The sequence below is a fragment of the Pollicipes pollicipes genome, unplaced genomic scaffold, assembly GCF_011947565.3.
Source record: "Pollicipes pollicipes isolate AB1234 unplaced genomic scaffold, Ppol_2.1 Scaffold_5110;HRSCAF=6035_pilon_pilon_pilon, whole genome shotgun sequence".
Taxonomy (NCBI): domain Eukaryota; kingdom Metazoa; phylum Arthropoda; class Thecostraca; order Pollicipedomorpha; family Pollicipedidae; genus Pollicipes; species Pollicipes pollicipes.
The window spans coordinates 66424-93331 of NW_023596617.1; the positions used below are offsets into that span (position 1 = coordinate 66424).

Sequence of the window (26908 nt, forward strand, 5' to 3'; positions counted from 1 at the left end):
CAAGTGGCTTTTGGGACCATAGCTCCCTCCTCTCTCCCCCCCCCCCCCTCCGAGAGGTGGTGGGGCTCTGAAGCGACAGGCACAAGTATTTTTTTACTGTAAAACGCTCAAAGAGCTCCTAAAATATAAAACTGGTTCTCGACTCATTCGAATGGAATCCCGCGTCTACAGAGGTCGTTGGAATATCAAAACAGGGCCCTGTAGCGTTGGGCCGGGGCCTCTCGACTGAAATGGTCCCCTATGCTCCGATTTCGACCCCCTTCTGGAGGAAATCCTAGCAACGCCACTGAATTCAGAAACACATTGAAAACAAGCAACGTTGAACACCGATCAATTCGCTGTGCTAAAGAGAAGACGGATTCGTTTCAACAGGACAAAGTAGGCATAGATAGCATGGGAGTAAGGTACTGGCTCATTAAGGCCTTTACGCTAATTACAATGACAAAAGTGACACTGATATGTATCCAGCATATTTGCACCCCGGGTATATGGAACATGAGCCTACACTGATCACCGCAAATGATGCTTTGGTTTGTTGCTTTTTGAAACAAGACGTTTTTTTATTTGCTTGCCATTGCCATTGATCTCGTGGGAGGTCTTCGTACATGAAATATGGTAATATATATATATATATATATATATATATATATATATATATATATATATATATATATATATATATATACACACACACACACACACACACACATATATATATATATATATATATATATATATATATATACATGAAATGTACGTACATGAAATATGTACATGTTTTATAGTAAATATACGTACATGAAATATAATATAGACACACACAACATTTATATATGTATATATATATATATATATATATATATATATATATATATGTGTGTGTGGGTGTGGGTGTGGGTGTGGGTGTGGGTGTGGGTGTGGGTGCATGTGTGGGTGTGGGTGTGGGTGTGGGTGGGTGTGGGTGGGTGTGGGTGTGGGTGGGTGGGTGGGTGGGTGCGTGTGTGGGTGTGGGTGTGGGTGTGGGTGGGTGTGTGGGTGGGTGTGGGTGTGGGTGGGTGTGGGTGTGGGTGTGTATTCTTATTTCATCAGATATGATGAAATAAGTGCACTTTTAGTTATTGGTGTACTTTTAAGTGGAAAAGGCTGCTCCGGGCAATAAAGTTTTCTGCTTAATAACTGTACTCCTCAGAACGTGATTGCTTCATTACATCTTACCTGCCGTCAATTGACGACCGTTTTATGTGAAAATAATGCCCACGAAAGCCAGATATGACCTACTGGGCAATTATACTATTCTTGGCATTGATCGTCGCACGGCCAATGGAGTGACAGAATTTGAATGACGTTATTACGTCGTCATGGATGCCTGGGTGAACTTGGAAGAGTTTCCATGAAATAGTCTACACATCTTCACGGGCATGTAACTCAGAAGCTAGAAGCGCTTACGACTTGAGAAGGGTAGCGCCGTAATAACACCGAATAGCCTTCAAGCTGGCTGTTTCAGTTCATACCCCAAACAAATGTGGAACACTCCCTTCAGTTTGATGCTATACTAAACAGCCGTACTTATGATAACGTTTTACCGCCAACAGAACAATGCATCATCTCTTCCCCACGCGAAGTCCGTTGCGTCCAGTGTGCTGTAACCGCGCCATCTCTGCTACAGACGATCCACCCGCACTACGACAACCAGGCGGCGCTGCTGGTGCGTCTGTATTCGCTGCCGCTGGAGTACAAGCTCGGCGGCCGTCTGGTGCCCAGAGACGGCGCCGAGTTCAGCCTGTCCCTGGACCAGCCGTCGGCCTGGACCGTGCTCCAGCTGTTCGAGAAGTGAGTGGCCTCCGCAGGGCGATAGCGTCGGACGGGGGAGGGGGGGGGGGGGGGGGGCAGATGCGGATCTCCCGCTGGAGGGCGTTCGGTGGCGTTAGTTTTCGCGCTCTTGGACGGCCGGGACGCTCGACTCAGTACAAGTGGCGCGCGGTCATTGTGCGAGGCTGCTTTACTTTTGGTTCCGTTCTACCGGCGTCGTGGTCCACGCTTGATGTAGATGCAACACTGTACAGTGCACTGCACGTGACGTGCAGTGCCAGTCCGCTTGCGTTTAAAGGAAATCTACAGCTGAGCGTCTATAGACAATCTGTAGATTCGGTGTGAGCCGATTCTGCCGATATTAAACCTAATCCGTAGTTAAGGCATGAGCTAACAAAGAGCCGAGAGCTGTACTGAATCCAGGGAAGTGTTAAGCTGGTATATTCTCTTCGTTACTGTTCTATTTCAAGGTTATTGTCAAAGCCGCACTTGAGGAAAGCATTGATTTCACGGCAGGTGGCAGCACCATTGTATGTAGGTGACAGCCCTCCGATCTCCTCTTTGCAGAAAATCGGTGTATTGTGGCACGCACGCGGTGCCTCTCCTGAAGCCCCCGGTCGACAGCAGCTTCACAGGACTCGCGCAGCGGGCTGGAGTGTCGCCCAAGCTCTTCACCATGGCCAACACAAAGGGAATCATCAAGCCGCATGTAAGCAGTGAGCGGCGCCAGTGCCGTTCCGTGTGTCGTGTGTGTGCATAATGCCTGCCGCTGTGTGCTGGCCTTCTGGTTGGCGTAAGATTGCTCTGGAAACACCTGAGATTGACATGAATTTATGTTTGGTGTTATCATTGCCTCCTAGAGCACCCATTTGCTGTCCAGCCCTGGTGAGTACTGGCGCCCGTGCCTGCAGATGGCGCTGGCAGTGTGTCTAACCGGCAGATGGCGACACGCTCGAATTTGATGTGATTAGTTCGGTTTTGTGGAGGACACCTCATGTGTAATGTTACAAGGGTGTGAATGCTTTGTTGCGTACCAATATTTGATGTTTGAAGCTTTTCAAGTGGTTATTTTCAGCAAATCCCGCTCATATAGTGATGACGCGTCTTTCGTGTGGCCACGACGAGCGAAGACGTGTGTCACGCGCAAGTGGGCCGCAAATAATGTTTCTTCCGTGCGCAGCAGTTCCGTGGATTTCCTGAAAAGGTCATGGATAACTGGTAACGGAACAAATCGAATCTGTTTGGCCTTATGGTTCTGAAAAGCTGTCACTCAAAAATAATAATGTCATGGCATTAGTTATGGTTCTCAAATCCCAGCGCATTTCATGCATCGGATGTAGTATAAAGTCAAGCTATTTTTGTGAACTCTCTTTTACCTTGTTTGATGAACACTCTGATATGAAAAACACAGTGCGTGCTTATGAGCACTGAAGCTTTAGCGTCACATCTCTACTCTGGACTCGGACCCACCTTCGATGCTTCGATTCACCCGACGACCAGTAATCAAGTTTTTGCACACCAATTGCTAATGGGCTGCGCTGCGTTTGCTCGAAGCACACGCGCGTTCTTGCCGTCTTGCTCACAGAGAGCAGATCGAGCTGTCGGCGTGGTCTCATCGCCTGTCAAAGATGCGCTCGTCACATCCCAGCATTTCGAGGCCACTGGCCAGCCCAGAGGTCACAACCGGCCATGAATGTTCACCACCGTCTGCCCCGTGACCCGGCAGGACATGGCCAGCCTGGAGGTCACCATCTGGGACGGCACGTTCACCAGTGAGGAGTGTCCGCCCATCAAACGGTTCGACGGCGCCCTGTCGGCTATCCAGCCGCTGGAGAAGTACGCCAAGCCCAAAGTGCAGAAGGCCGGCCCCCCAGTCAGCGCGGTGGGTACCCTCTGCCGCTGAGTGGAATGTGGCCCGCTCAGTGGAAGTGCCGAAACCGATTCTCAGAGCACGGAAGACCAGCGGTGACACGTGCGGGGTGCCGCACGCACTGCGAGACGTTGTGTTTCAGCGCGCACGCGGCGTCTGGACTCCCCGGCAGTGAGTACAGTGGGGAGTTCCGCACACTCTGCCGAGGCTCCGCCGCTGGGCGGACTGTCGCGTGATCCGGCACGGCGCGACTGAGTGTCCGCCCGTGACCAGGCTGAGGTCGCCAGCCGCGTCACGTCCCGGCGCGTGCCAGCCGTCGGTGGCGGTCAGGCCGCGTCACGGGCGTGACCAGCCGGGGACGTCGCCACGACGACGGTCCGGGCACGTCGGAAGCGGGCGAGGAGCAGCCTCGGTATCTGAAGCGATTCAACGTTTCCTTAAGTGTTTCGTGGAAAGAGACGAGGCAAAAATCGCGTTCGCCCGCCTCCTCGTCAGGGCGTGTTGAATTACTGTTCCAGCGGTGAGCACCGTCCACAGATGGATGAACCCGTTGTGATTCCAGCTGGGACGGCTGTGATACCGTGCGCCACCGCCGGAGTCCGCTGCGATCCCAGTTGAGATGGCTGTGTTACCGTGCACCACCGCCGGAGTCCGCTGTGATCCCAGCTGGGATGGCTGTGTTACCGTGCGCCATCACCGGAGTTCCCTGTGATCCCAGCTGGGATGGCTGTGTTACCGTGTGCCACCACCGGAGTCCGCTGCGATCCCAGCTGGGATGGCTGTGTTACCGTGCGCCACCGCCGGAGTCCGCTGTGATCCCAGCTGAGATGGCTGTGCTACCGTGCGCCACCACCGGAGTTCGCTGCGATCCCAGCTGAGATGGCCGTGTTACCGTGCGCCACCACCGGAGTCCGCTGCGATCTCAGCTGAGATGGCCGTGTTACCGTGCGCCACCACCGGAGTCCGCTGCGATCCCAGCTGAGATGGCCGTGTTACCGTGCGCCACCACCGGAGTCCGCTGCGATCCCAGCTGAGATGGCCGTGTTACCGTGCGCCACCACCGGAGTTCGCTGTGATCCCAGCTGGGATGGCTGTGTTACCCTGCGCCACTGCCGGAGTTCGGGCTGGGACGCTGAACTCGGCTGGACGCGGCCTGTAGTGTCATAGCTGGCCGGCGCCAGTGTCGCCGTGATGCCTTCGCCACATCAGGATGGCATGCGAGCCCCGTGCGCGGGGCCCGTGGGGCTCGTGACTTCCGTCCTGTAATGAGATCACGTGTGAAGCGCAGGCTGGAGCTCGTGATAGCCACGTGAGGAGAGAGCCCGTGCGCGCCGTCACGGTGTCCTTGTGTCCTTGGGTGACAGGACGAGTTGCGTGCGCAGCAGACGGTTGTCGGTGGACTTGTGCGGATGGCGGTGTGTCATGCGACCACACCCCACACAACATCGAACCTCGGCCCTCGCGCCACTGCTGAACGGGGAGGGGGTGGGGCTGAGCTCTGAGTGGCCTGGCTGCTAGAGCCGAGTCATTTATCTCGCTGACGAATGGCGAAGTGTAAACTTGCCACTTGGGCCCATAAAAAGCAGTCCGGGTTTGATATCGCTGTTTGTTTATTGAGATAGCCCAGCCAACTGGGTCGCTCTTGACAAGGCTGCCGTGAATCACTTCTAGCATGAACATTACGTCGATGGCTGGGAAAATATTAACGGTGAACACCCCATATTTCCTGCCGTGCGGCTAAGTCGGCATCATAATCCGGCGACTAATTTGACAATGGCCACTGCGTTAACTCCGTCACCAGGACATGGGCGAGATGTGAATATGATAGCACATTTTCGCTCTTAAGCGCTGTGTGAGACAACGTCCGACAGAGCTCTATGTTGAACACGCCTGTTCTTGACTAGGAACAAGCTGAATTCAGCCAATAGCATGCATTGATTTATTAACCAGATTACTCGGCCCAGTCGAAGCAAAAAAGGTTGCAGTGACTGCTATGCAACTACAACCTGCAGACTGCAGCCATCGTGATGGGGTTGCAGCACCCCTCCGCACTGCGTCGATCTGCGATGCCATGTGACACTCGTCGCTCGTTGCTCACGCATGGCGTGGCAGGGTGCTGTACCCGCATCATTGACCATGTCGCGTTGCATCCGTCCCACCACGTGTCCACCGCTCCACGTGTCCCCATATCCGGCTGCGCGCCGGCCTGAGCCTGGTCTGATGTCCCGCAGCTGGTGTTCGAGAACATGACGGACGAGCAGAAGCAGGCGGGCATCGCCGGGCCCGACTATGACGTCGAGAAGCAGGCGTTCGAGGCGAGCGCCGTCAGAAAGTTTAACACGCTCCTGGTGAGCCCGCTGCCGCTGCCGCTGGCCCTGATGTTGGCTACGTTCCCCCCTGCCAGGAGACGCACGATCTGAAGCCATGGTGTCGTTTAGACCGGCCGTCCCACGCTATGCTTAGACTCGCTTCGCTCTGGTGAGCGTGGCTCTTTGCCTGTTGCAACAACCAGCCCTTCCTGCACAGTATTTATGGTGTTGTATTGGTTTCGGTAACGCGGCGCGACGGTTCTAAGATGCCTTGGTGAATCTCAGCGCGCCCCGATTCCCGGGGTCAGTGATCTCACCGTTTGTTTCCGCAGTCGTCCTCCATGTGTCATCGGGTGTCTGTGCTCCGACTGACTCGGAGTATACCGGCGTCCCCAGACCCCGTGACCCCCCCCCCCCCCCCCCACCTTTCCGATTGATGCATCATGACAGCCCCCGGCTGTGGCGCGTGTGGGCTCCACGTGCGGGGTCGTCTGCAACCTATCGGAAATGTTTGCCGGCGAGGTCCCCGATGTTTATCGCGCATGAATGCGGTTGCAAATAACAGGGCGGTGGCCGTTGACTTCAGGGGGATGAGTCACCGCTGAGTGTTGCGGCTCAGCTGCGTTGGGATGGGGGGGGGGGGGGGGTTCGTTGCATTGGATCGACTTTGCGCCGATTGGTGCTATCAGTGAGAGCACTCATCTTTGATAGCATTGGGTCACGCGGTATCTGTAGCGTATTAGCTTAGGCGGAAAGGGCTTAAGGGCCTCACCATGCGAATCATAGCCCCGCTCTAGCCGGCACCGCAGGTTGTGTGAACTGCGGTGGCCCCCACTGCCGGTGCCAGTGCAGGATTCCCTTTATATCTGACACCAGGTGGCAAATCACTGCACGCATTTTTCTTAAGAGGTATTTCTCCACGGAATGCGCGTTGGTATGTAAGTAAACTGATTCGCTGGTTGACCGTCTGGGTTTTCCCGCCATTTCCCAACCGGTCGCCTCCTCCACCACCGGATGGCTCAGTAGAGCAGAATGATGTGACTCTGCTCTGAGCCCGGAACCTAACCCAGGCGCCTCCACAAACGACTCCGTTTACCTTCGGCAGAACAAAAGCTTGGTGGCGGACGGCAAGCCGGCCATCCGGGGCATCCCGGAGGAGTAGGCGGCGGCGCGCCAGGTCGTCCCGGGCTCGCCAGCCGCTCGCCAGGTCGGCCCGGGCTCGTCAGCCGCGCGCCAGGTCGGCCCGGGCTCGTCAGCCGAGCGTCAGGTCGGCCGACGGCTCCAACCGACGTGGCAGGCGCTGGCCCGCTACGAGGAGGACGTAAAGCCGCCCTTGTCTCTCCCGCGGCTAGAACCCGTGGTCAGACAGGCATTCACATGCGGTCTGTGACCCGAGGAGAGGTCTCTCCGTCCCATATCCCCTCGGTTTTCTGTTCCCGCGGCCAGAATTGTTGTCAGATCTGGTCTTTTGTGGTAGCACGTCGCCTCTCTCTCTCTCTCTCTCCTCTCTCTCTCTCTCTCTCTCTCTCTCTCTCTCTCTCTCTCTCTCTCTCTCTCTCTCTCTCTCTCCTCTCTCTCTCTCTCTCTCTCTCTCTCTCTCTCTCTCTCTCTCTCTCTCTCTCTCTATCTCTCTCTCTCTCCATCTTCATCTCTGAGCCCTCTCTATCTCTTTACTCTCTTCACCTAATGACACGGTCAGGCATCTATTAATAGCATTTGCATTTTCAACGTGATGGCCAGTTTTTGTTATGGCCAAGTGGATCTCATCTGGGCAGTCCTCAGCCCAGGACAGGTTGCATCTCGTCGCATCCCCTCCCTCGCTCGGGTATGCGGTCGGCGACCACTGTTAGAGCGAGAGTCTGAAGGAACGTCAAGGCGGATGCGCGAAACGTCGACCGACTATGGGCATCGGCTATCGACCGATAACCTGCAGGCGGCCGCTGATAGCGCTAGTGGAACGCGCTGAGGTGTGTGTGCACGGCTTAGCTACCTTGTTTGCCGCGTGTGAGCGGATTTTGTCGCTGGCCGTCGTTACGTGCGAACAGATGGATCGCATGACGCGTCAGTCATGACCTTGCGGTTCGCAGGTTGCGTTCGGGAATGCCGTTCGCTAACAGGAGTTGGGGTGTGCTCGATTGGCGTGGAAATATCGGGACGGAGCCTCAGAGGACAGACAATGTTACTCTCTGCTATATTTAGTCTGTAACGTTGTGTAATGTTTGGAATCGAAACTGTGATGCCACTTAAAACAAACGTTAGATTAGCAAAAGTGCAAATGCTGAGATGAACACGCGGGTTGCACACAAATGCTCTCAACTACATGCATTCGTTTGCAGAACACTCACACTGCGCCGTGTTTTCGATGGAGTTCGTGGCACGATCTTCAGACATACACTGTTGCACATCTCTCCGTGTGGTTCCTGAGCCCGTGTGAGGTCATCCCTCGGCGGCCTGCTGCGCGCCGTCGGCGGCCGTGCGTGCCCACGGGCCGAGCCTGTGTTTATCGCGGCCGGCGGGGCGCCGTCGCCATCGTGGCCCGTCGCCGCAGGGTGGCGCAGGCACATCAGCTGATGGACGCCGATGGCCGCTGCGCCGCCGTCTCATCTGCGCCGGGACGAGCGTATCGATGAGTTCATCATCAGACGGCGGGACCATGATGGCTGACCTCGATGCGGCGGGGGTCGTTCGCGCCGCGTCTGCCGGCCCGTTACCGGCGGAGATGAACCTCGGTTGCGCGCGAGAGGGCCGCAGGTGGGGCGATCATTCGCGAAACGGCCTGCCAGGACGTCCATTAGCCAAGCGAATTGATCCTGGGTTGTCTTCAAATTGATAGTGGTGGATCAGTTCATGGCGATCCGTTTGATATTTCAAAAGCTTAGATCGTCGCAGAAAAAAAACATTGTTATTCTGTGCGAAAACAACGCAGGTCCGTTCTGGCCTTGCGGACACGCATATTTGACACGCATATTTTCTCACTTCTCCGATAAATGCGTCGACACAAAAATGCATGATGCCTTTATGCGGAAGCACGCGCATGTGGTCTATGGACGCTACGAAGTTTGTCATGCTCATATGAGGTGAAGTGTTCTTTCTCAACCCCTGCGGATGCGTTCAGTACGCGCGCCTCGATCACATAAGTCCCGCGCCCCACGCGTGTCATATAAAACGAAGCCCACGATAGTTCCACACATGAACCAGGGAAGAAAGGGCTGCAGCGTTCGCTTTTCATGCTCTCGACAGGGACTCAAACATCGCTGTTTCCCTCTCACGAGTACTGGATCGCGGCTCTGAGTACTGCGTGAGCGTGACATCGCCCGTGACACGTGACACCGTTCACCGCCACGGTGCCCTTCGGTGTGCGTCCGGCACCCACTGACACTGAAAGCGATCGAAAGTAGCTGCGCATGCTCCTGGGGCCAAGCGTCGTGGGAACAGGACTACGCCGGCGTGATAATGGCAGTGCTGCACTGTTTGTGTACGGCTCGCAGCAGGGACAGGGGCGGAGGGCGCCACCGGCCTACGCTTCCCCAAATGGCGCTGTGTCACGAACCTGACGACCGCCAGACCGCAGCGCCGCGATGATAGCTCGTTGACCTATCGGGGATCGGGGGGGGGGGGGGGGGAGAGGGGCCGACCGCACCCTTCCGCTCGTCGGCCACCTAACAACTCAGTTTGTTCAAAAGGATGGCGCAGGTGAGCCGCTTGCGTGCGCTAGCTGTTTAATGCAGTTGTCAACATTTCACCTGACTTGATGAGGTTAACGTTCTGGATGCAGTGCTGTATTTATGGGGAGTGAGTCTTATTGTGCCGTGGTCAACATTCTTATCTTTACGTTCCTTGCCGCCGTCTCGAATTCATTTGTTGTGGAGGTGCAAGGAAAAAGTTCAGCGTAACGTTTTTGGATATATGGTGCTGTCCAATGTCGTCTGACGCCTGCGTTTTGTTTATGTTGGTTCATGTTTTACGCACTTAACCCGATTACATTTTCATGCCCTCGTTGTTTAATGTGCCTTCTAATGATAAAAGACGTAGCGTGGTTATGACCATTATGCCAGTGCTTATGCCACCATTATGCCAAACCAGTGCTTCTTGGCGATATTGCCATGTGATGCCGATGTCATGACATTTTCTTTCCTGAAGCTTTCTTGAAGGCATTAGTGAGTGGCACGCTTCATGGCAGCTGTTCGGCAGCCTCCAGTCTACCCACAGTGGTGGATACTTATGCAATACTCGTGTGACAATGACGCGTCTGTTGTCTCTGGCTACCTGTCAGGGACCAGTCGCAGGGACATTGAAGGCAGGGGCCAGGATTTCGGCAAAGATGGAGGGCAGGGGAATTCAAACTTCTAGATCCCTATCACATGGTGGGGGCCGACAAAGTGCGAGCAAACTTAAATGTGTCTTCTTTTTTAGTTCTTCAAGTTTTAGTCACACAATCTGAAATGCCGACAAATGGTGAGCAGCCAAATTCAAAGTTCTTGGCGGTGCTCGTTTTCGGGCCCCGCGTTTTTTTTTTCATGGAGCATCGTCATATCAACATCGACATTAAAGGACCTTAAGGCCACCACCTTAAGGTCCCTTGAGGTGGTGGCCTCCATTGCCCCCCCCCCCCCTCTGTTGTCCCTCCTTCGGATGCGGTCCTCAGGGCAGCTTCCGTGCCCGCCTGAAGTTCGGTACCCTCCCGCCTGACAGCACAGTATCAGTGACCCACTCGATGGTGTTTGTTTTCACTGCTATCTGCCGGCTGCTGCCTGGCTTATTCTCCGTGCTGCTGACTCCTCGGTGGCGGCACCGAGGGCCGCTGTTGGCGCAAGCCATGCGATCACGCCCGATGCTTCCGCGAAGGCAAACGCGAGTGTTTCGGCTCCGAGTTGCCGGTTCAGAGGGTAAAATGCGGCGAGCATTGGCAGGCGTTGACGTGTTGGAGCCGCTCTCTGACCAGTGATCAGAGACCAGCCGCTGGGTGACGGACGTCTTGCTGCCGTCGCAAACTGACGACCATGACACGAGCGCGCGATCGTTGACTCGGAAAACCGTAGCATGCTATAGTGGTGGGAACAGAAATTACCACAAGCATGCCAAGATTTCGGTCGTTGCGGAACATGTAAACAGAAGAATTTATCGGTGCGGAAGCGTCATATCCAAGGGTTGGAATCACAGAAATGGATGCGAACCATCAGCATCCACGCGTAGTTGCAAGATGTTCGGTTAACAAATGTCCCATGCTTATCCAATAAGTAATCGTACTATAAATCCACAGCGGTCAGAAGCAGCGCGCTCTACCATTTGAGTTTTCGGTGCGCTGCACTCCCGCACCAGGGGCGCGGCAAGGATTTTCTTAAAGAGGGTAGGTCAATAAGAACGCACCGCGGTGACTTGTGGCTTCAGGAGTCATCAATGGCGAAAATTGGAAATGCGGTCAAGGGCGAGTGGCGGGGTAGGGCTCCTGTCGCATTTAACAACACCTGTGACACACGCTATATAATAAGAATGCAACTCAAATGTAGGAAAGACGCATTGGGAAAAGCAGCGCGTCGAACATCGCACCAAGAGGCGTGCTCGAGCTCCAATTCAGCGCATTGCGATGATTCATCGTTCCTCTGTCATAACAGCCTGCAACATAAGCCGGCACTGTCGCGATGCTAATGACTATTCCAGCTCAGCGTCAATGTGTGCACAAATAATCTTACGCCGATGTAAGTATGCCCCGCGGAAAGTATCGGGGACACATTAGACGCCGTGGATGCTGTTTCGACGGTACCCGAGTACAGGATGACGATTCAGGCATGGCTCAGGCGCCCTGCAATGAGATCACTAATATATCACATCACCGCATACCAACAGATGAGGTCACCGTCCTTCCCGCGGTCGGGCTGCGGCCGCTCGTAGATTCGTGGCGCCTCGAGACAGCACGGAGCCTGCTGGACCCCGCAATTTTGGGGAGGGTATCGCTCTGCTAAGCTGTTTCTATAGCCACAGTAGCATTGCATATGGAAACCCACTTCGTTCACTTTCGAGAAAATATATGTCCTGTTACCTGCCCGATGTCAGCTTACGCCACCAACGCGAGTGAGTATAAACCAGTGCTAACCTCACATACTCATATTGCCTGGATCACAGGGAAGATTTATATTATCCGTTTCCATTTTCGATTTCTTTCCAGCCAGTAGCTGGTAAAAAAGCTGGTTATTATCCATTTGTATTACTTCTTTAAAGCTCCACTGCCTGAGCCACCCGAAAAGCGTGCTCTTATTCGTCTTTTTCGAAGTTTTATCAGTAAACGGCTTGTAAAATATAGCTGGTTTTGGGTTGACGGCCATGCGTGGTAAACTGAAAGCCTTCTAACTTTAAGGTGGCGCTCCGTGCCTGCAAGCAGATGTGAAAAACGTCCTTTTGCAAGCAAGGCCGCAGATCGAATCAATCGCACTTGAACAATCTGGAAATATTTGACCTCACCAGCCATCAAACATCCTAGAAACAAATATCTTTGCATCCACCGAGTTTTGCAGCGAAGCGGACGTAAGTATTTGCAGGAAAGGGTTTAACTGTTTTCAAATTTCCACTGCTTAAATCCCTCGGCGCTTCCACACAATCTGTTTGACCGGGTGTCAGTTCCTTGCAACATGGAAATTGTAACAAAATACTGACAGCCCCACCAGATCAGCGAGGGGGGCACAACATTTCAAAAAAGAAAACGAAAGACGCAAAGATGAAGAGCGTAGGGCGAACCAGGTTCTGATCCAAACGTGCCTTTGTTGCAGCGATGCGCGATACCAATGCATGTGGATAGAGGAAAACGCAGGCCGACTGTGAATAGGCGACTATGTTGACAAAAGTGTGTGCTAACGTGTGCGCCCCGTCATGTGATCTCTTTCGGAAATCACAGTGCCGTACGCTTTTAACGTTTTTTTAGGATTGATATAAGATTTTGGCAACCAGAGCCAATAATTATGGCGCTTGTCCTGCTGAGCACGTCGAGGTCATCTTATTTTTCCGTTCGCGGTCTTGGGAAATGTCATTCAATGTGAAGGCCACACCCTGCGTAAGGTTAAGCTCGACGTCGATGAAGTGCTGACCAACATCATCATGCAACAAAAAGACTGGCATGGGTCGATAGTGACGCCTAAGTCATTCTAAGCTAATGTCCCTTCATTTGAAGTCTAAAGAGTACTGTTGCTTTTGAAAGCTTTATGAGAAGCTCTACAGGTGTAGCAAAACTGTGATTAGACCTTGTTTGAGCCTTCAATACGGGTCAACTATGTAATACATGCAGTGTACAACAACCTGGTACGAGTTGTTCAAGACGAACGGGTGAACCATCTCGTTGTATAGCTTTTGGTCCAAAACGTTGGTTGAATATTCGGTAGGGGTGCAAACAGACTACTCCTCAGGCGCTACCGAACTTCATAATTAGATGAGCCTACGAAACACCTGAGCTCATTGCAATGTTATCAGACTTCCTTTTCATAAACATCTGTTCATTTTCTTAAGTATTGGTTAACTTGAGCTAGCTAACAAAATGTGTTTATTTGGAACACGGGATTTGTTTTCACATGTTTTCCTAATATCTTCCAAAGTTGACATGCAAAATCAAATCACGCAGGTCCAACTGCGATTAACCCCAATTGCAATCATTAAAGTGTGTCTAATCTTTTGAGCTTTCCAAGGAGACATCCCTCAAAGTATTTGGACTAAGCTATCGGCAGCAACGTCGAGTCCATTTGAGGCTTTGAACAAGGATACTATAGATAGTTAACAAGGATTGTGCTTCTCATCCATGATATTCATGGCTGTATGGGCTGTGCGGGTGCGAACACAACTCTTTTAGGGAAACACCAATCAGCGTAACGGAAATGACCACTGCCCGTGACAGCTAATGGCGCATCCATGACAAACTATAACCACACGAAAAATCATGCTTCCATAGCTTGCCAACCAAAGTACATTGTTTTGGTAAAGAGTTTCTTCACTTCACTGACGGCAAATCGCATCACATAACATTACAGTGGGTGATGACACATGTTCCCCCTATTAAAGAAGACGCGACTGCGCAGAATTTGCCCTCATTCTGAACAAAAAACTCTTTGAGCTTCGTGGTCGAAGACGCAACGCACACTGGAAGTCAATCGATACAGAAATAGTGAAATAGTATGGTCAGACATTACAGTGACCTGGGCAAGTGCCGAGGTGTATTACCTTCCTTGTTCTGACCGGGACGGTTAGTTGCTAACTATGAGACTCATTCAGTGTCAGTGGTGTGCATTGCAGTTGCAAATGGGTCCCTGTGGGATAGCCTTTGTGAGAACCAAATATGTACCAGTGAGAGGCTGATAACATGGAAGTAATAAAGGCATGCAATACTTGTCTTTTTTGAAGTGCTGCAGTTAATAAAACGTCAGTGCTCACTTGTGTCTGCCTTTTCATCTCTGCAGGTGAAGAAGTAAGCATGTGCAGCTGAGACAATAACATGGTGTGAAAGCTACGCTTCAGGTGTCAAGGTTCAAAACATCTTAAGATCACATTTTTGTCACTACGTTACGTGCACAAATGTGCCACTGCTTGACGTTGACAGCATATTATGTTGCTTTAGCTTAAAACCATGTGTTTTGGCTTAAGCCCAGTTTATGAACTTTCGCACATGAAAATCTGGGTCCTACTGACATCAAATAATGGTCAAGCAACTTACTGCATGCTTGCAATATGCAGAAGGCTATCCACAAAATGCCTTATTCTTTTCTTATACATCAAATCCGTTCACTTGAAAAATACAAATATTTTATTCATATTCCATTGGGCGAACTTCTATCATTCCATAAATGTTGTGGATGGGTGTCACGAATCGCTAGTGTGATGCCATGATTGTACTGATTTAAATGTCATTTTTTCAACTGAAAGTTGCACGCTAACATTAAAATATGCATTGGTTTCAACTTGAATGTATATATGTATATACACCATGTGTGCTCGACTCTAGACAAATTGTGAGCCTTTCACGTCATGCAATAATGGATTAGACTGGCAGTGAATGGTACTCAGTAAACTACAATGCAACTTTTCCAAGGGCTTGCTCCCACATGACCTACATCCGCATCTTTTTTTGTGTTTTGTAACTTAAATCTTAAGAGGTGAAGATTGATCCCGGAAGCATATGGGGCAGTGGAAATATGTCATATGAGTGCATAATTTCAAATGAGACTAAGTTGTAGCCTTGCTATCCTCCAGTGTAAAAATTTGACACTGTTTGACACAAATAGCGCAAACGTCATTCCAACGATCATTTATGGATGTTGGCTCACCAGTCCATACAGCTTGCACCTTATCCAGACACTGGCTACAACTGACATCAGACATTATAAATTAAGTTGTATGCATGATGCGGAGGCCAGCACGAACGATACAAGTTTTTTTCCTGATGCACACATTGGTAGTAATAACATGTTTTGTCCTCCATTTCTGCCTATATACCTCGGTCACATTTTTATTTTCTTACTATGCATGATACATTCACTATATTAGCGGTGAATGAGCGGTGGAAACACGCTTTGGGGTCGCCCGATGATTGTGGGCTTCCAGCAAAAATTTGGGGCACTTGAAACATCTGGTCAATGTAAACGCATTCGTAGAAACAATGGATGCCAATCAACGTAAATTGAAATTTCCTGCAATCCTTCATATACAACGAAAAATTATAATTCGACTGGCACAATTCTACTTCCGTCCCCGTTTGCTTTGTTTTGCTTTTTATAAGGACTGCAAGAAACCAATACAAATTCGTTCCGAGCGAATGGATGGTATTTTTGTGGAGGATGCATTTAATATACGTAAATACAGGTTTTCACTCGGGGGTCGCCTACCGGTAACCTTGGCATACACCTTATCGCAAACTCCCTTACATGGGCCTAAAGATGTCAGATGGAGGTCAAACGTATGCTACCGGCTGAAGTTTTGTGCATATATTTACATGCACGAGCCTATAAATGACGGATGGAGGTTATGTGTACGTTAAACAAGCTAGTGTTAAATGTTAAAAACCACGGATTTTCATTTCAAACACCTCCCGCGAGATCCCCGGGTGGAATCGCCACTGCTGACACAGACCGCCTCGTACTGCTGTCGCATGATTTCACAGGGCCGGCGCATACGTGACGTCATTGCTCAGCCATGCTCTGATTGGCCAATGCCGAAAAGCTCAGCTAACTGCGGGTCCACGGCGCGCAGCAGAAATCTGTTGCGGCAAACCATCCGTCAGAGTAGTTCCGGAGAGTTGCGCGCGTGGGTGGGCAGGGCGCGCGCCGTGTGCGAAGCAACAGCTTCTTTTCGGATCGTTCAGTTCAGGTGAGTCTGCTTCTGATCAATGAGCTCAGCTCAAGGTGGTGATGTGAGTGGGATGGCTTGCGTATACATAGCACTTCCTCGAGACCAGGGTCGTCGCGTGTGTTTTGTGTTTTGCTCACTTGATTCGGTTGTGGCTGGTTCCCCGCGCGGTCCAGTAATTTCAGGCTTGAGCATGAGACGATTGGATAAGCGTGGTTAAAATCTCTTAAGAGGCACGGAAATGATGTTGGATCTTACCATGATTTCGTAGCGTCGTCTCAGCATAATGGCCTCTTTGAAATGTTTTTGGCCATATTTAGCGTGGCCCGATGTGTGCAGTGGGAACTAAAAACGTCTCTTAGTCATCCTTAAGAGTTTCTTCTCGTGAACGTTATCCATCGTCCGACTTGTTTCCACACCTGTGGCCGCTCGCGCGTGATGGCTTACTCGCTTGGTATTTAGTATATTTACCTTTGCTGTGACACGTACAACAGTAAACATCATTGCGGGAAACCGCTTTTAGAAGCGGCGAATGATGCTCACCGATGATATTACAACTTGTAAATTTTGCTCTGTGGTGAGGCATGCGTCTGGGCGGCAAAAATCTTCAGTTCGGTTTCTCGGTCCGGATCTTGCTGATGTCTTGAGGCATGCGTGCGAATCCCAGGTCTCCCCTCCCGACATCATACAGGTCCTGAGTCCTATGTCCTAGAGTCTTGTGTTTGAGACCACGACTGGGTCTCACAGCACAGGTGTTCGCGGGAGATGCCTTTAGGTTCGAATTCGAATCGATCGATTTTGTGTGAGATCGCGCCAGATGTAGACCACCTCAGAAAAATATCGTAACTGGTCGCAATCTGGGTAAACCTCTTCATTAGGAACTGATCCCATGCCGTGTTTTGTTGTCCCCTAGGTATTTGTGCCACTCCATCTTTTATGATCATTGAGAGCATGATCTCTATCGTGGGCGATATTCATCCTGCTCAACCAACTGTCCCACACGGCCTGTGTCCGGCGATCTTTACCTCATTTGTCTTAAGTCTAACTTCAGTTTGGGTTGCGTCTGAGTCCGAATCCCAGATCATTTTTATCTTTGGGCCTGAACCTTTGAGCCTTGATATCCCTGAGCCCTTTTCAATCTTCGAAGCAGGTGTTTCATATTTTTTGTTGAACTTTGAGTCCTGGCCTCAGTCCGCTCGTATGTGGTGAGCCTAAGCCTTGTCCATTTGCAAACTGTTTGATAAGCTTGCCCCTGGATCACAGAGGTCACGGGTCCGTAATCGATTACAAGTCCGGTTGACTTCGGACCCATGCACCTGACCTACCAATCAACGCTTCCTTCACCCGTAGCCGCCTCTGACCTTCTGTGGCTGCCCCAGTCGCATATCGAGTGTCCCTAACCGTCGGTCGTGCCCCGCTTTGTTGCGATAAGCTGTGGTCGGTCCGATCACCACCGTCAGCACCGTCATGCTACAGGATATGCAGGCGTGCGCACGTTTCATCCTGCGGAAGTTTTGACGCCGGCTACGCCCTTTTCTCAGATTTGTGTTGCATTTCCATGGCCGTAAATTTGTAGAGATTCGCGAATGTCGTGCGGCATGATGCATGCCTGCAAACTCGAGAACACTTCTTTTCTTCCTCTCGCAAAAGTTCACGAAACGTAACTAGCGTGGGCTTTGATCCCTCCGGCGTGACGTCAATGACATGATTTACACCGATTTTATGCCACAAATGGCATAGAACTTGCTTAGTTCACGTGCAAGGTGTGCCCGGGCGGCACAACAAGCTATGCCCGGCTTGTGCTCCCCTCTCCCATCCCCTGTCCCTGGTCCTGATTCGAATGCACATCGCCTTCGTCTCCTTCCCCTGTGTTAGTTCGTCTCCTTCGTCTGCTTCCCTTCGTCTCCTTCCCCTGTGTTAGTACGAAAGTACAAGGGCGAGCGTTCATACTGTGCTCATCCAAAAGAACGAGCATACCCTCTCGTTTGCACACTTGTGCGTGATTGTTTGGACGCCTTATTCGTGTGCAGCGCCTGCAAGGCTCGAGGTCGCGCGATGCGGAACACATGCGTACACTTGGCTGGTTAGCTGTCTGGGGCCCGCAAGCGTTCAGCGCCAGGATATCGCCCATGGCTGTTTGGCGAGCGCATTGCGCTGGATGCACCGGCGATCGCTAGCAGCATAAACTAGCCGATTTCACGCTTCTGTGCCAGCGAAGGGTCGCATGCCGACTGGGCCTTGGCAGTGGGTACCGACGGGCGTGCCCAGAGAAAGGCGTCCTCCCAGCCAGCGCGTCTCCCCATCGCCTTCCCTCCCCGCTACCGCCCCCGGCACGCTCACAGTCCAGTCTAATGGATCACCTGCCGAAGCGATGACCGCGCCCGGTCCGTCCCCCGAAATAGCCGCGGGCGGGGTCAGGCGGGGTCGCCGGAGCGCGCCGGCCGCGCCCCTGAACAGCGCGCACCTGTCCGCGCCCGCTTCCGGCGGCCCGCCCCCCGGCCGGGACGCGGCCGACTCGGCCGCGGAAGGCCGGAATGCCGCCGCCCCGGAATGCGGCAGCGCGCGCGCGCAGCAAACAGGGTCCAGGTCACGGTGGCGCGCGGCGCGGCGCCGGCGGCGGCGACGCGCTCCGCCGACGGCCGCCGGGCCGCACGCAAATTGGGGAGCCGCCGGCGGCCGGAAGCGGGCGGCCGTGGCGGCGTGCGCTCCACTTGGCACCCCTAAAACGGCCAGTGCCCCGCGCCGGCGGCGTTGTGGCGCACCGCGACAATGCTGTCTCGCCGGTCGGCTGGCTGGGCGCGGACACGCGCCGGTGCCCGGCGCCGGCTGCTCCAGGCTGGCTCGTGCCGCTCGCCGCTGCTCGTCGCCGCCCGGAACCGCGGCTGGAGGAGTGGCTTCGTCGGCGGCGCGAGGAGGCGGGCCGCCTAGCGAGCGCCCCTCCCGCGACGGGAGCCACGCGGCAGGCCGGCTGCAGCACCGGGAAGTGGCCGGCCAGATAGGTCTGCACACGTCCGGTGCCAGGCGTGGTGCAGAGGCCGGCCGGCGGTGCGCGCCGGCTTGATGACAGAGAGGAGACGTGGCTGGTGCTGAGACGATCCAGCGCTGACTGCAGCCCGGACCACCCCGACTGCGGCCGACTCGGCTGGCCAGGCGGCTCTTGAGAGGCGGCCGGTCGCAGCTGGAGTCAGCTGGGAGCCAGATGGGATGGATCTCCGTTGTGCGAGCGAGTGACGGCCTGGTGGAGAAAGGTCGTGAGACTAAATTAAATTAGTTTAACCCATTGTGAATCAGATCGCAAGTAACCGTTGCCCGGAGAGGTGATATCACTGAAATAGAAATGGTGCTAAGATCATCAAACAACTACCCAGGTTTTAAAGGCGTTGTTTCCCGCCTTATTACCCCTTACCTTGCCTCAGTAACAGGCACACACACGCTGCATGCACACGTAGACGTTAGTGAATGGGTTTCTTGCTATGCGTGTGGCTAGTGGCCTGCAGTCACATGTGCACTTTTACCGCGGAACGTTCGGCTATCTCCGTTATGTCGATGCATCATATTTCGCGTAAATGTGATGGACTGCGTTTTGGATCCAGTTTTTTGTGAGAAAAAATATTTCAACAATGAGTTCTACTAGATTCTACCAGTTTTTGCCACCAGTAGTGCAGGACAGGTGGTTTTAACGGTTAAAAACCTGCCGGCGGTCGTCTATCGCGTACCCTGGCATATGTGTACATGCGTTGCCTTTTGTCTCAAGAAGGTGGACGTAGGATATTAGGATCACTAGCATCCAATGCTCTCATTTATATCACTCATTGATGCCAATAGGAAAGCGGCCATCGTCATCACATGGATGTAGGGAGTGGCAGCTGTCAGCTGCTGAACGGAATTTCTCCAGTAGTACGACGCCGGCCACAATTCATGCGGAACCACCCTGTCAGAAACAAAAAGTCGCCCTGGCCGGACTCGGCGCTAGTTCCACCCTCCTAATCCGGTCCTGACTAAGCGACACGTCCGCCAGTGCGGGGTGTCGACCGGCACCCGCCCTCGGCTCGTCAAAAGACTTCAGTCGCGGCCACGCCGCTTCTGCCCTTCAATAATACCGATCCCGCACCGCCAGACCCCCAATCTGCATAGCTAATACGCCAGTCCGAGCGTCACGTCCATCCGTTGTTTGCTGGCGACTGGAGCGAAAGCGAAACAGTGCCAAGGCCGGCCCGCTATCCTTTTCCCGAGGCTCGCGCGCGCGCGCGCGCCAGCTGCAGGGTTTCTTTACCGCATCGGCGCTGCGGGGGAGGGGGGCGGTGGTGTCCAGCACGCAGCCCGGCGCCGGACAGCAGCTGCACCGGCGGGCAGCGGCGCCACCAGCGTCCCTCGTGAGGCCCGCCCGCCGACGTCCACGAAGCACGCCCAGAACACGAGGCCCCGCTTTACACCGAAGCGGTCCCTGGGGACTCCCTCCGGGTGTGTATACAAGTTCCGTCTCGGTGGCCTCTGCACCCGTGTTCCTGCAAGGCATTCGCCACTCCCTTCGACTGCCAAGGCTCTCTCTGGCCCTGCCCGGGCATTGCCCCCGCCCCCTCCCCCAATGGGCGGCAGAAGCGGGGCAGTGGCAGCCCTTTCCCAGATGGGGCCACAGAAGCGGGGGCAGTAGCGGCCCTGCCTAGATGAAACCACGGAAGGGGGGTAGTAGCGGCCCTACCCAGACGGGACCACGAAAGCGGGGCAGTAGCGGCCCTACCCAGACGGGACCACCGAAGAGGGGCAGTAGCGGCCCTACCCAGACGGGACCACGGAAGCGGGGCAGTAGCGGCCCTGCCCGGATGGGACCACGGAGGCGGGGCAGTAGCGGCCCTGCCCAGATGGGACCACCGAAGCGGGGCAGTAGTGACCCTACCCAGATGGGACTACGGAAGCGGTGTCCCGTGCGCCGCCGGCATCGCGGCCAGAGCACCAGAGTACAACCGTGACTACTGCTAGCGTCACTGGGGCGCGTCTCCCGGCAGCGCTCAAGGCCGAACTGGCAGATGGGAGCGGCCGGCTTGTCCGGGAGCAGCCGAACGAGCAATGGGGTTGTACTGGATGGCTGTGGGCTGGATGGGAAGCGCGCGCGCACTCATTTCCGGATGGCGTTTCCGCCCATCGGCGGTGGACCCGCTGTCGGCCACGCCTGCCGAGAACTCCGGGCCGGCCGGGCTCACTGCGGCGTCTCGGCAACGCACGAGTGCCATCGATGCGTAACCGATCCTCTCCCCATCCTGCCACGATTAGCTGGGGCGCGGCGGGCAGTCACACCGCGCGGTCGGGGCTGTCACGATCCATCCGGTCCCATCGCCGCCGCGTCGGCTGGCGCCGCCGGCCCCTTCCGCTGCGCTGACGCCGCCATCTCAGGGGGCCGTCTCGCCGCCGGCAAGTCCCCCTGCGTCACGATCCCAGGCGCCTGCACGCTCGCTGCACGTGGCGCTACAACAGAGGGTCGCGTCGCGACGGACGTCTACCCCCCCCCCCCCCTATGATGCCCCCTCCCCTACACCCGACTCATTGGGCCAAGGCCAAGCGGCCGGCAGAAGACGACGCGTCCGCGTTGCCATATTTGGCGGTGGTGTGTTGCCTGGCACGCCGTGCCCCAAGTATCCAGGAACGCAGTTCTGCGGCCGCGGTCACCCCGCTACAGTCAGGAGCTACCGCGTGCTCGCTACCCGAGGCGGGCTGGCGTTGGTGTGCGTCGCCGCAGGGCCCAGGTGGCTGATGGCGCGTTGGCACCCGCCGTCGGCGGAGTGCGGGTCAGGTCAGGTTGCATGTGTGCCGAGGCGTGTGGGCCAGGTCAGGGTGCATGTGTGCCAAGGCATAAAGAAAATTTGTATTGTTAAACGGCCAGATGAGGTCATTGGAGGTCGTTGAAGGAGTCACACCAGTATTGTCACCACATATCATGCTTTTGACGTCTTTTCAATTACGATGACGGCATTTTGGATTGCTGGCTATTTCATTTTGTGCGGAATGTGACATTTATGTGCATAATGAAACGTGTTCCTGTTTATCAAGGCCTATGATGGCGTTAGTTTATGGTCGCTTCTTTCCTGTGGCCGTCTCCGGACCTGGGCAGAATGCGGGAGCGTCCAGAGTCGAACTGAAATGACTGATGAAGGCGACCTGACCTTCCATCGCTCGGTGAGGTGTCGAGACCGAGTTCACCTGATCGATGCTTCTCACGGATTGTTCAGATTTTGGTGGCCCGGTGGGCAAGTGCTGGTGCGCACAAGGGCGCTCGCGCCAGCGAGACGCTTCGCTCCTCCAGAGGTCGCGATTCGGGAACAACAAGTTTTCACCTCCGGGCGCAGGGCATTCCAAGGCGACATATGTGGGTCGGGCTGGGCCGACAAGGGAGCGCATGGCCCGCACGGCAGGGCCATGACGGCTTCTTACATTCTTACTGCGAGCGAGTTCAGTGGGGTCCAGTTCAGGTCACTTTATTGCGGTGACATCCTCCAATACTGTCAAGCCTTTCATAGACATAAGTCTAGAGTGAGGAAGGAAAAACCAGGGGGTGGGGAAGACGGACTCATAGTTCTCACCATTCAACCAACGCACAATTCACAAACCAGCGCAGCAAGGTAACCTCAGCTCAGCTGGTCGGCTGTTATTGCCGTCTCTCGCTGAGATTGGCTGTAATGGCAGCGTGGTTGGTGGCTATATTTCTTGGGCAGCTCAATCTAAACTCCTCCTCAGTTTTCGTCGGTCGCATCCACAGCCTCCTTATTCCCTCAACTCATTCACCGCACTCGGATCGCGCTGGCCTGAATTGGCGCCTGCCGCGCACCAAGCCATCTGCCTGACGCACTTTGCTCCCGAAAGGCGAATCATGTGCGGAGGCCAAGGCATAGGCCAGGCAAGAAGTGGGTGTTTGTGAGACGCGTGGGGTGCTGGCCCGGGACGTCATCGGCTGTGACAGCTGATTTCTCTGCTGCTGTTAAGTGCGTCATGGATTCTTAGTGACGGTTGACATCATGGCCTGCTTTCGTCTTCGTCTGAAATATTGTTGCTGGATGTCGACCTCAAGTAAAAGACGTAAATGAAGATAAAGTTGGCATGATTCTGACAGTCGCAGCAATGATTCCGTTTGTTGTTGATTGGGGTTTAAGGGTGCGTCGACTGCTAAGGTCATTTACGCCCATAACGAAGCGCATTCATTCCGTTTGAAATCTGGCGTGACGGATTGATCAAGAAGAGCTCAGGGTTTGCGTATCATGCGATGAAGTCGTCCGTGCGTCGAAGGAAACAAAAACGTGGTCTATCTGGGCTCAGCCGGGGTTTGGCCGTGACTTTACGTCATTGGTGAGGTTTAGTGCCGCGCCGTTTTTGTGGCTCGCCGTGACCCATTTCTTCTTCAAAACAGCTACGGCCGCCCCCCCCCCCCCCCTTCCCCGGGGTCGGCAGCTGTCCTTCGGCTCTGCCGGAATGCACAGCACCGCTGCCGAGACGCACCGGTCGCCGACTGACGGGGGAGTCCTGCCGACGGGCGCCCCGTCGTGGCCACAGCCTCTCGCGTCAGCGCCGAGAGCGGCGGAGGAGACCCCGCCCGGCCGCGCCGCGCCACGCCGGTGTCCACGGCGCCAGCGCCGGCGGTCCGGTACTCACGGGGACCGCCGCCCGTGACCCGTCACGCAGAATTCACATGTGGAGCCGGCCGGCCCGTGAGAGCGGCGCCGCAATCGTCGCCGCCGCACGGCTGGGAACGTCAGGGCCGCCCCGGACGTAAATACGAGCCGACCCAGCGACGGGCGGGCGCCGGGCGACCTCGTTCCCCGGCCGGGCCGGGCGGCGGCCGCACTTGCCCAATGCGTTCGATTGTCCGAGACGAGGTCGGCACGGCGATTGGGCGGACGGGCGGCGCGGCCTGGCGGGGCCGATGCTCTGGCATAGGCTCGCAATAAGTATTGTTCCTGAGAAACAATGAGACGCTCGACTGGCCGGCCGAGACGAGACCGATTCCGCACGACTGCACGTGCTTGCAGTGCATTGATCGGCTCAGGTCGGGATAGGTGTCGGGTCAGAGATAGGTGTGTGATCAGATGACGCTCATGGCGGCGTAGATACAACCCGGCGCCGTCGATGGCGGCTGGAGGCGTGCTGTACTGCTGGTAGTGGGACGGCTTCAGTGCTTTCGTGACTTTCGGCCTTCGTGACGGCGGGTGACACCCGTGTCAGATTCGGAACCGCTCGTCTCCAGGAGTGCTCCCCTGCAATTTGGGCCTGTAGACCCCGTTATCAGCATTCACTGCCCATCGAAGTTCGTCAGGAAGCGACGCGGACCTGGTCACTGGCCGCAGTGGTGGCGGTCGCTGTGGGAACCGACCCTCGTCGGCGCGAGACCACACAAAAGCAGCTCCGCCGCCAGCCGGGGCATGTCCGGCCGGCAGGCGCGGGGCGAGCCGCTCCGAGAAGCGGCGGCCGCCCCTGCACACGGCATGCGGCGCGGGCGACGGACGGGCGCCCGTGTGACGGCCCCGTTCGGCCCGGCGGCCGTGAGAGCCGACGCCCAGGCGACGCGGCGAACAGGCCGCGCGGCGCGGACGGCGGTCCGCCGCGCTCGGACATTGCTGGGGTCGACCCCGCCTTGTCCGACCCTGTCTCTCCTGCGTGACCGGCCTTGTCCGCGCGCCCACGCCCCTTACCGATCAACGAATGGAACTGCCATTAGGTCATGCCAACTGGTCATGAGCTTTTGCAGCATCCCACGCCGACTGGAGCGGGGAACTGAAACACGACCTGAAGTGCGTCTCGAACCCGCAGCCTCTCGTTTATAGCAGCGACCTCTGCCCCAAGCCTTCGCAGCCCCAGGGCGGGTATGCCGAGAGCGTCCCATCCCGGTGGCGACTGACCCGCGCACAGCCAGCACACCATCCCGCCGGCGGCGGCGGCGGCGCGCCGCACCATCTGTCGCTCGCAGGAAGTGAAGCCGCGCCGCCGCCGCTGCCTCGTCGCATTCCCAGCATGGGCTCATAATGGAGTGGCGCGGCGGCGCGGCGGCGCGGCGGCGGGTTGTGTAAACACGGTCGGGCGCGCTGACAGCGGAGGATGGCCGCCGACGCGGCGACGGGCGGCCGCGCCCGGCGTGTCACGCGCCCGGCGGGTCACGCAGTCAGCGGTCAGCGGCACCGGCAACGGACCCGCGGCAAGGGTCTCCGTGAACCTGGGGGCTCAGACGTTGGTCACGTCGCCGCTGCCGGGCTGAGTTCAGGGAGGGAGCCACAGTGATGCGGGATGGCCTGGGTGGCCGCAACAGTTCAGCGGCGACAGTTTGGTAGTGGCCGCAGCAGTTTGGCAGCGACAGTTTGGTAGTGGCCGCAGCAGTTTGGCAGCGACAGTTCGGTGATAGCCGCAACAGCTCAGCAGCGGCAGTCCGGTGCTGGCCGCAGCAGTTCAGTAGCGACAGTTCAGTGATGGCCGCAGCAGTCCAGTTCAGCGAGACCTCGTTCAGAGCAGCGATCGTTGCTGTATGGATCGTGTCCGATGGCAAGCGCGGCGGCGCCAGCTCCAGCAGATGGCGCCCGAGAAGCGGTGATGTAACCGGCGACAACCAATGCCTGGGAAACCGGGATTCCAAACCCAGCGGGTGTTGCGATGATGGGAGCGTGACTTTGCCAATCGTCTCCGATGTGGCGTCGCCACTGCAGCAGGGGCACCGCCGGGATCCAGGCCGGAAGGGCCGCCCTCACAGTGACGCACGTGACGTGACGGTTAGGACGTCAGCTGTCGGGGGTGCCGTGTGACCAGCATCTTCAGCCGGGCCGAATGTGCCCTGGAGCGGCGTGGAGCCATCATCACCGTCACCGTCAGATCTCCGGCTTCCCGCCCGACGCCGGATAACGACCGCTCCCCGCACCTCGTTCTCGGTGTTTAGTGAGAGTGGGCCGGCCGGCCCGGCCCGGTGTGAACGCCATCAGCGCGCCGTAACGAGCCGACAGTCCGAGGGTGAACGCATCATTCTGCCGTCACCGGGCAGCGCCATGAGGGTCTTGTTTGTGTCTGCTGCCGGAGGCGGTCAGGGCCGCAGTCACCAGGCCGGAACCGGGGGAAGGGGGGGGGGGGAGGGGGCAGCAGGGGTAGACTGTGCACGGGTGCAGGCCGGCGGCGAGAGGACGCGTCATCAGGCCCGCCGGCGGTGACTCAGACCCGTCTGACGCAGCCGCCGGCGGCAAGGGGCAGGCGGGCTGGCGCGGACAGCCGGCGGCGGAGGCAGCGGCCTGCCGTCTTCTCCCAGGGCTCGGTGTAAGTCGGCCACGGGACTAGAACGCTTCCGCCGGAACGCCGCATACGCCTCGGAGGTCGCCGCGTTTTTCGTGTGGCCGGACGAAGCCTTGACCTCCTGTCCGGCGGGTCACGGCCGGCGGTCTTTGTCCGACCGGACCGGCCGATCACGTGCCCCCTGCCCCCCCCCCCCTCACATCACTGCACGCGCCGTGTTTCACAACGAAAAAGCAGGCCGGAATCGGCGACCTTACAGGCGGCGGGGCCAGCGCCTCACGCAGATCGGATGTTTCGCAATCTGGGTTGGCATTCGTCTCGGTTAAACGGTCCGAAAGCCGTCCGACACTGGGGCTCAGGA

The 26908-nt window shown here is 55.7% G+C and overlaps 2 protein-coding genes across 2 annotated transcripts in view; both read left to right on the forward strand.

The window, feature by feature from the left end:
* The window catches only part of LOC119101958 (uncharacterized), a gene marked incomplete at its 5' end in the record, with an annotated part of 28277 nt that extends 21111 nt beyond the window's left edge, over positions 1-7166 (forward strand). Inside the window, 5 exon segments of the mRNA XM_037225353.1 lie at positions 1667-1830; positions 2377-2518; positions 3536-3691; positions 5911-6027; positions 7094-7166. Coding sequence (XP_037081248.1) covers positions 1667-1830; positions 2377-2518; positions 3536-3691; positions 5911-6027; positions 7094-7150 — 636 coding nt within the window.
* Positions 7167-16226: 9060 nt separating this feature from the next.
* Positions 16227-26908, forward strand: part of LOC119101953 (fibrous sheath CABYR-binding protein) — a 40460-nt gene continuing 29778 nt past the window's right edge. Inside the window, exon 1 of the mRNA XM_037225348.1 lies at positions 16227-16323. The gene's annotated coding sequence lies outside the window, so the exon portion shown is untranslated. The remainder of the gene's footprint in view (positions 16324-26908) is intronic.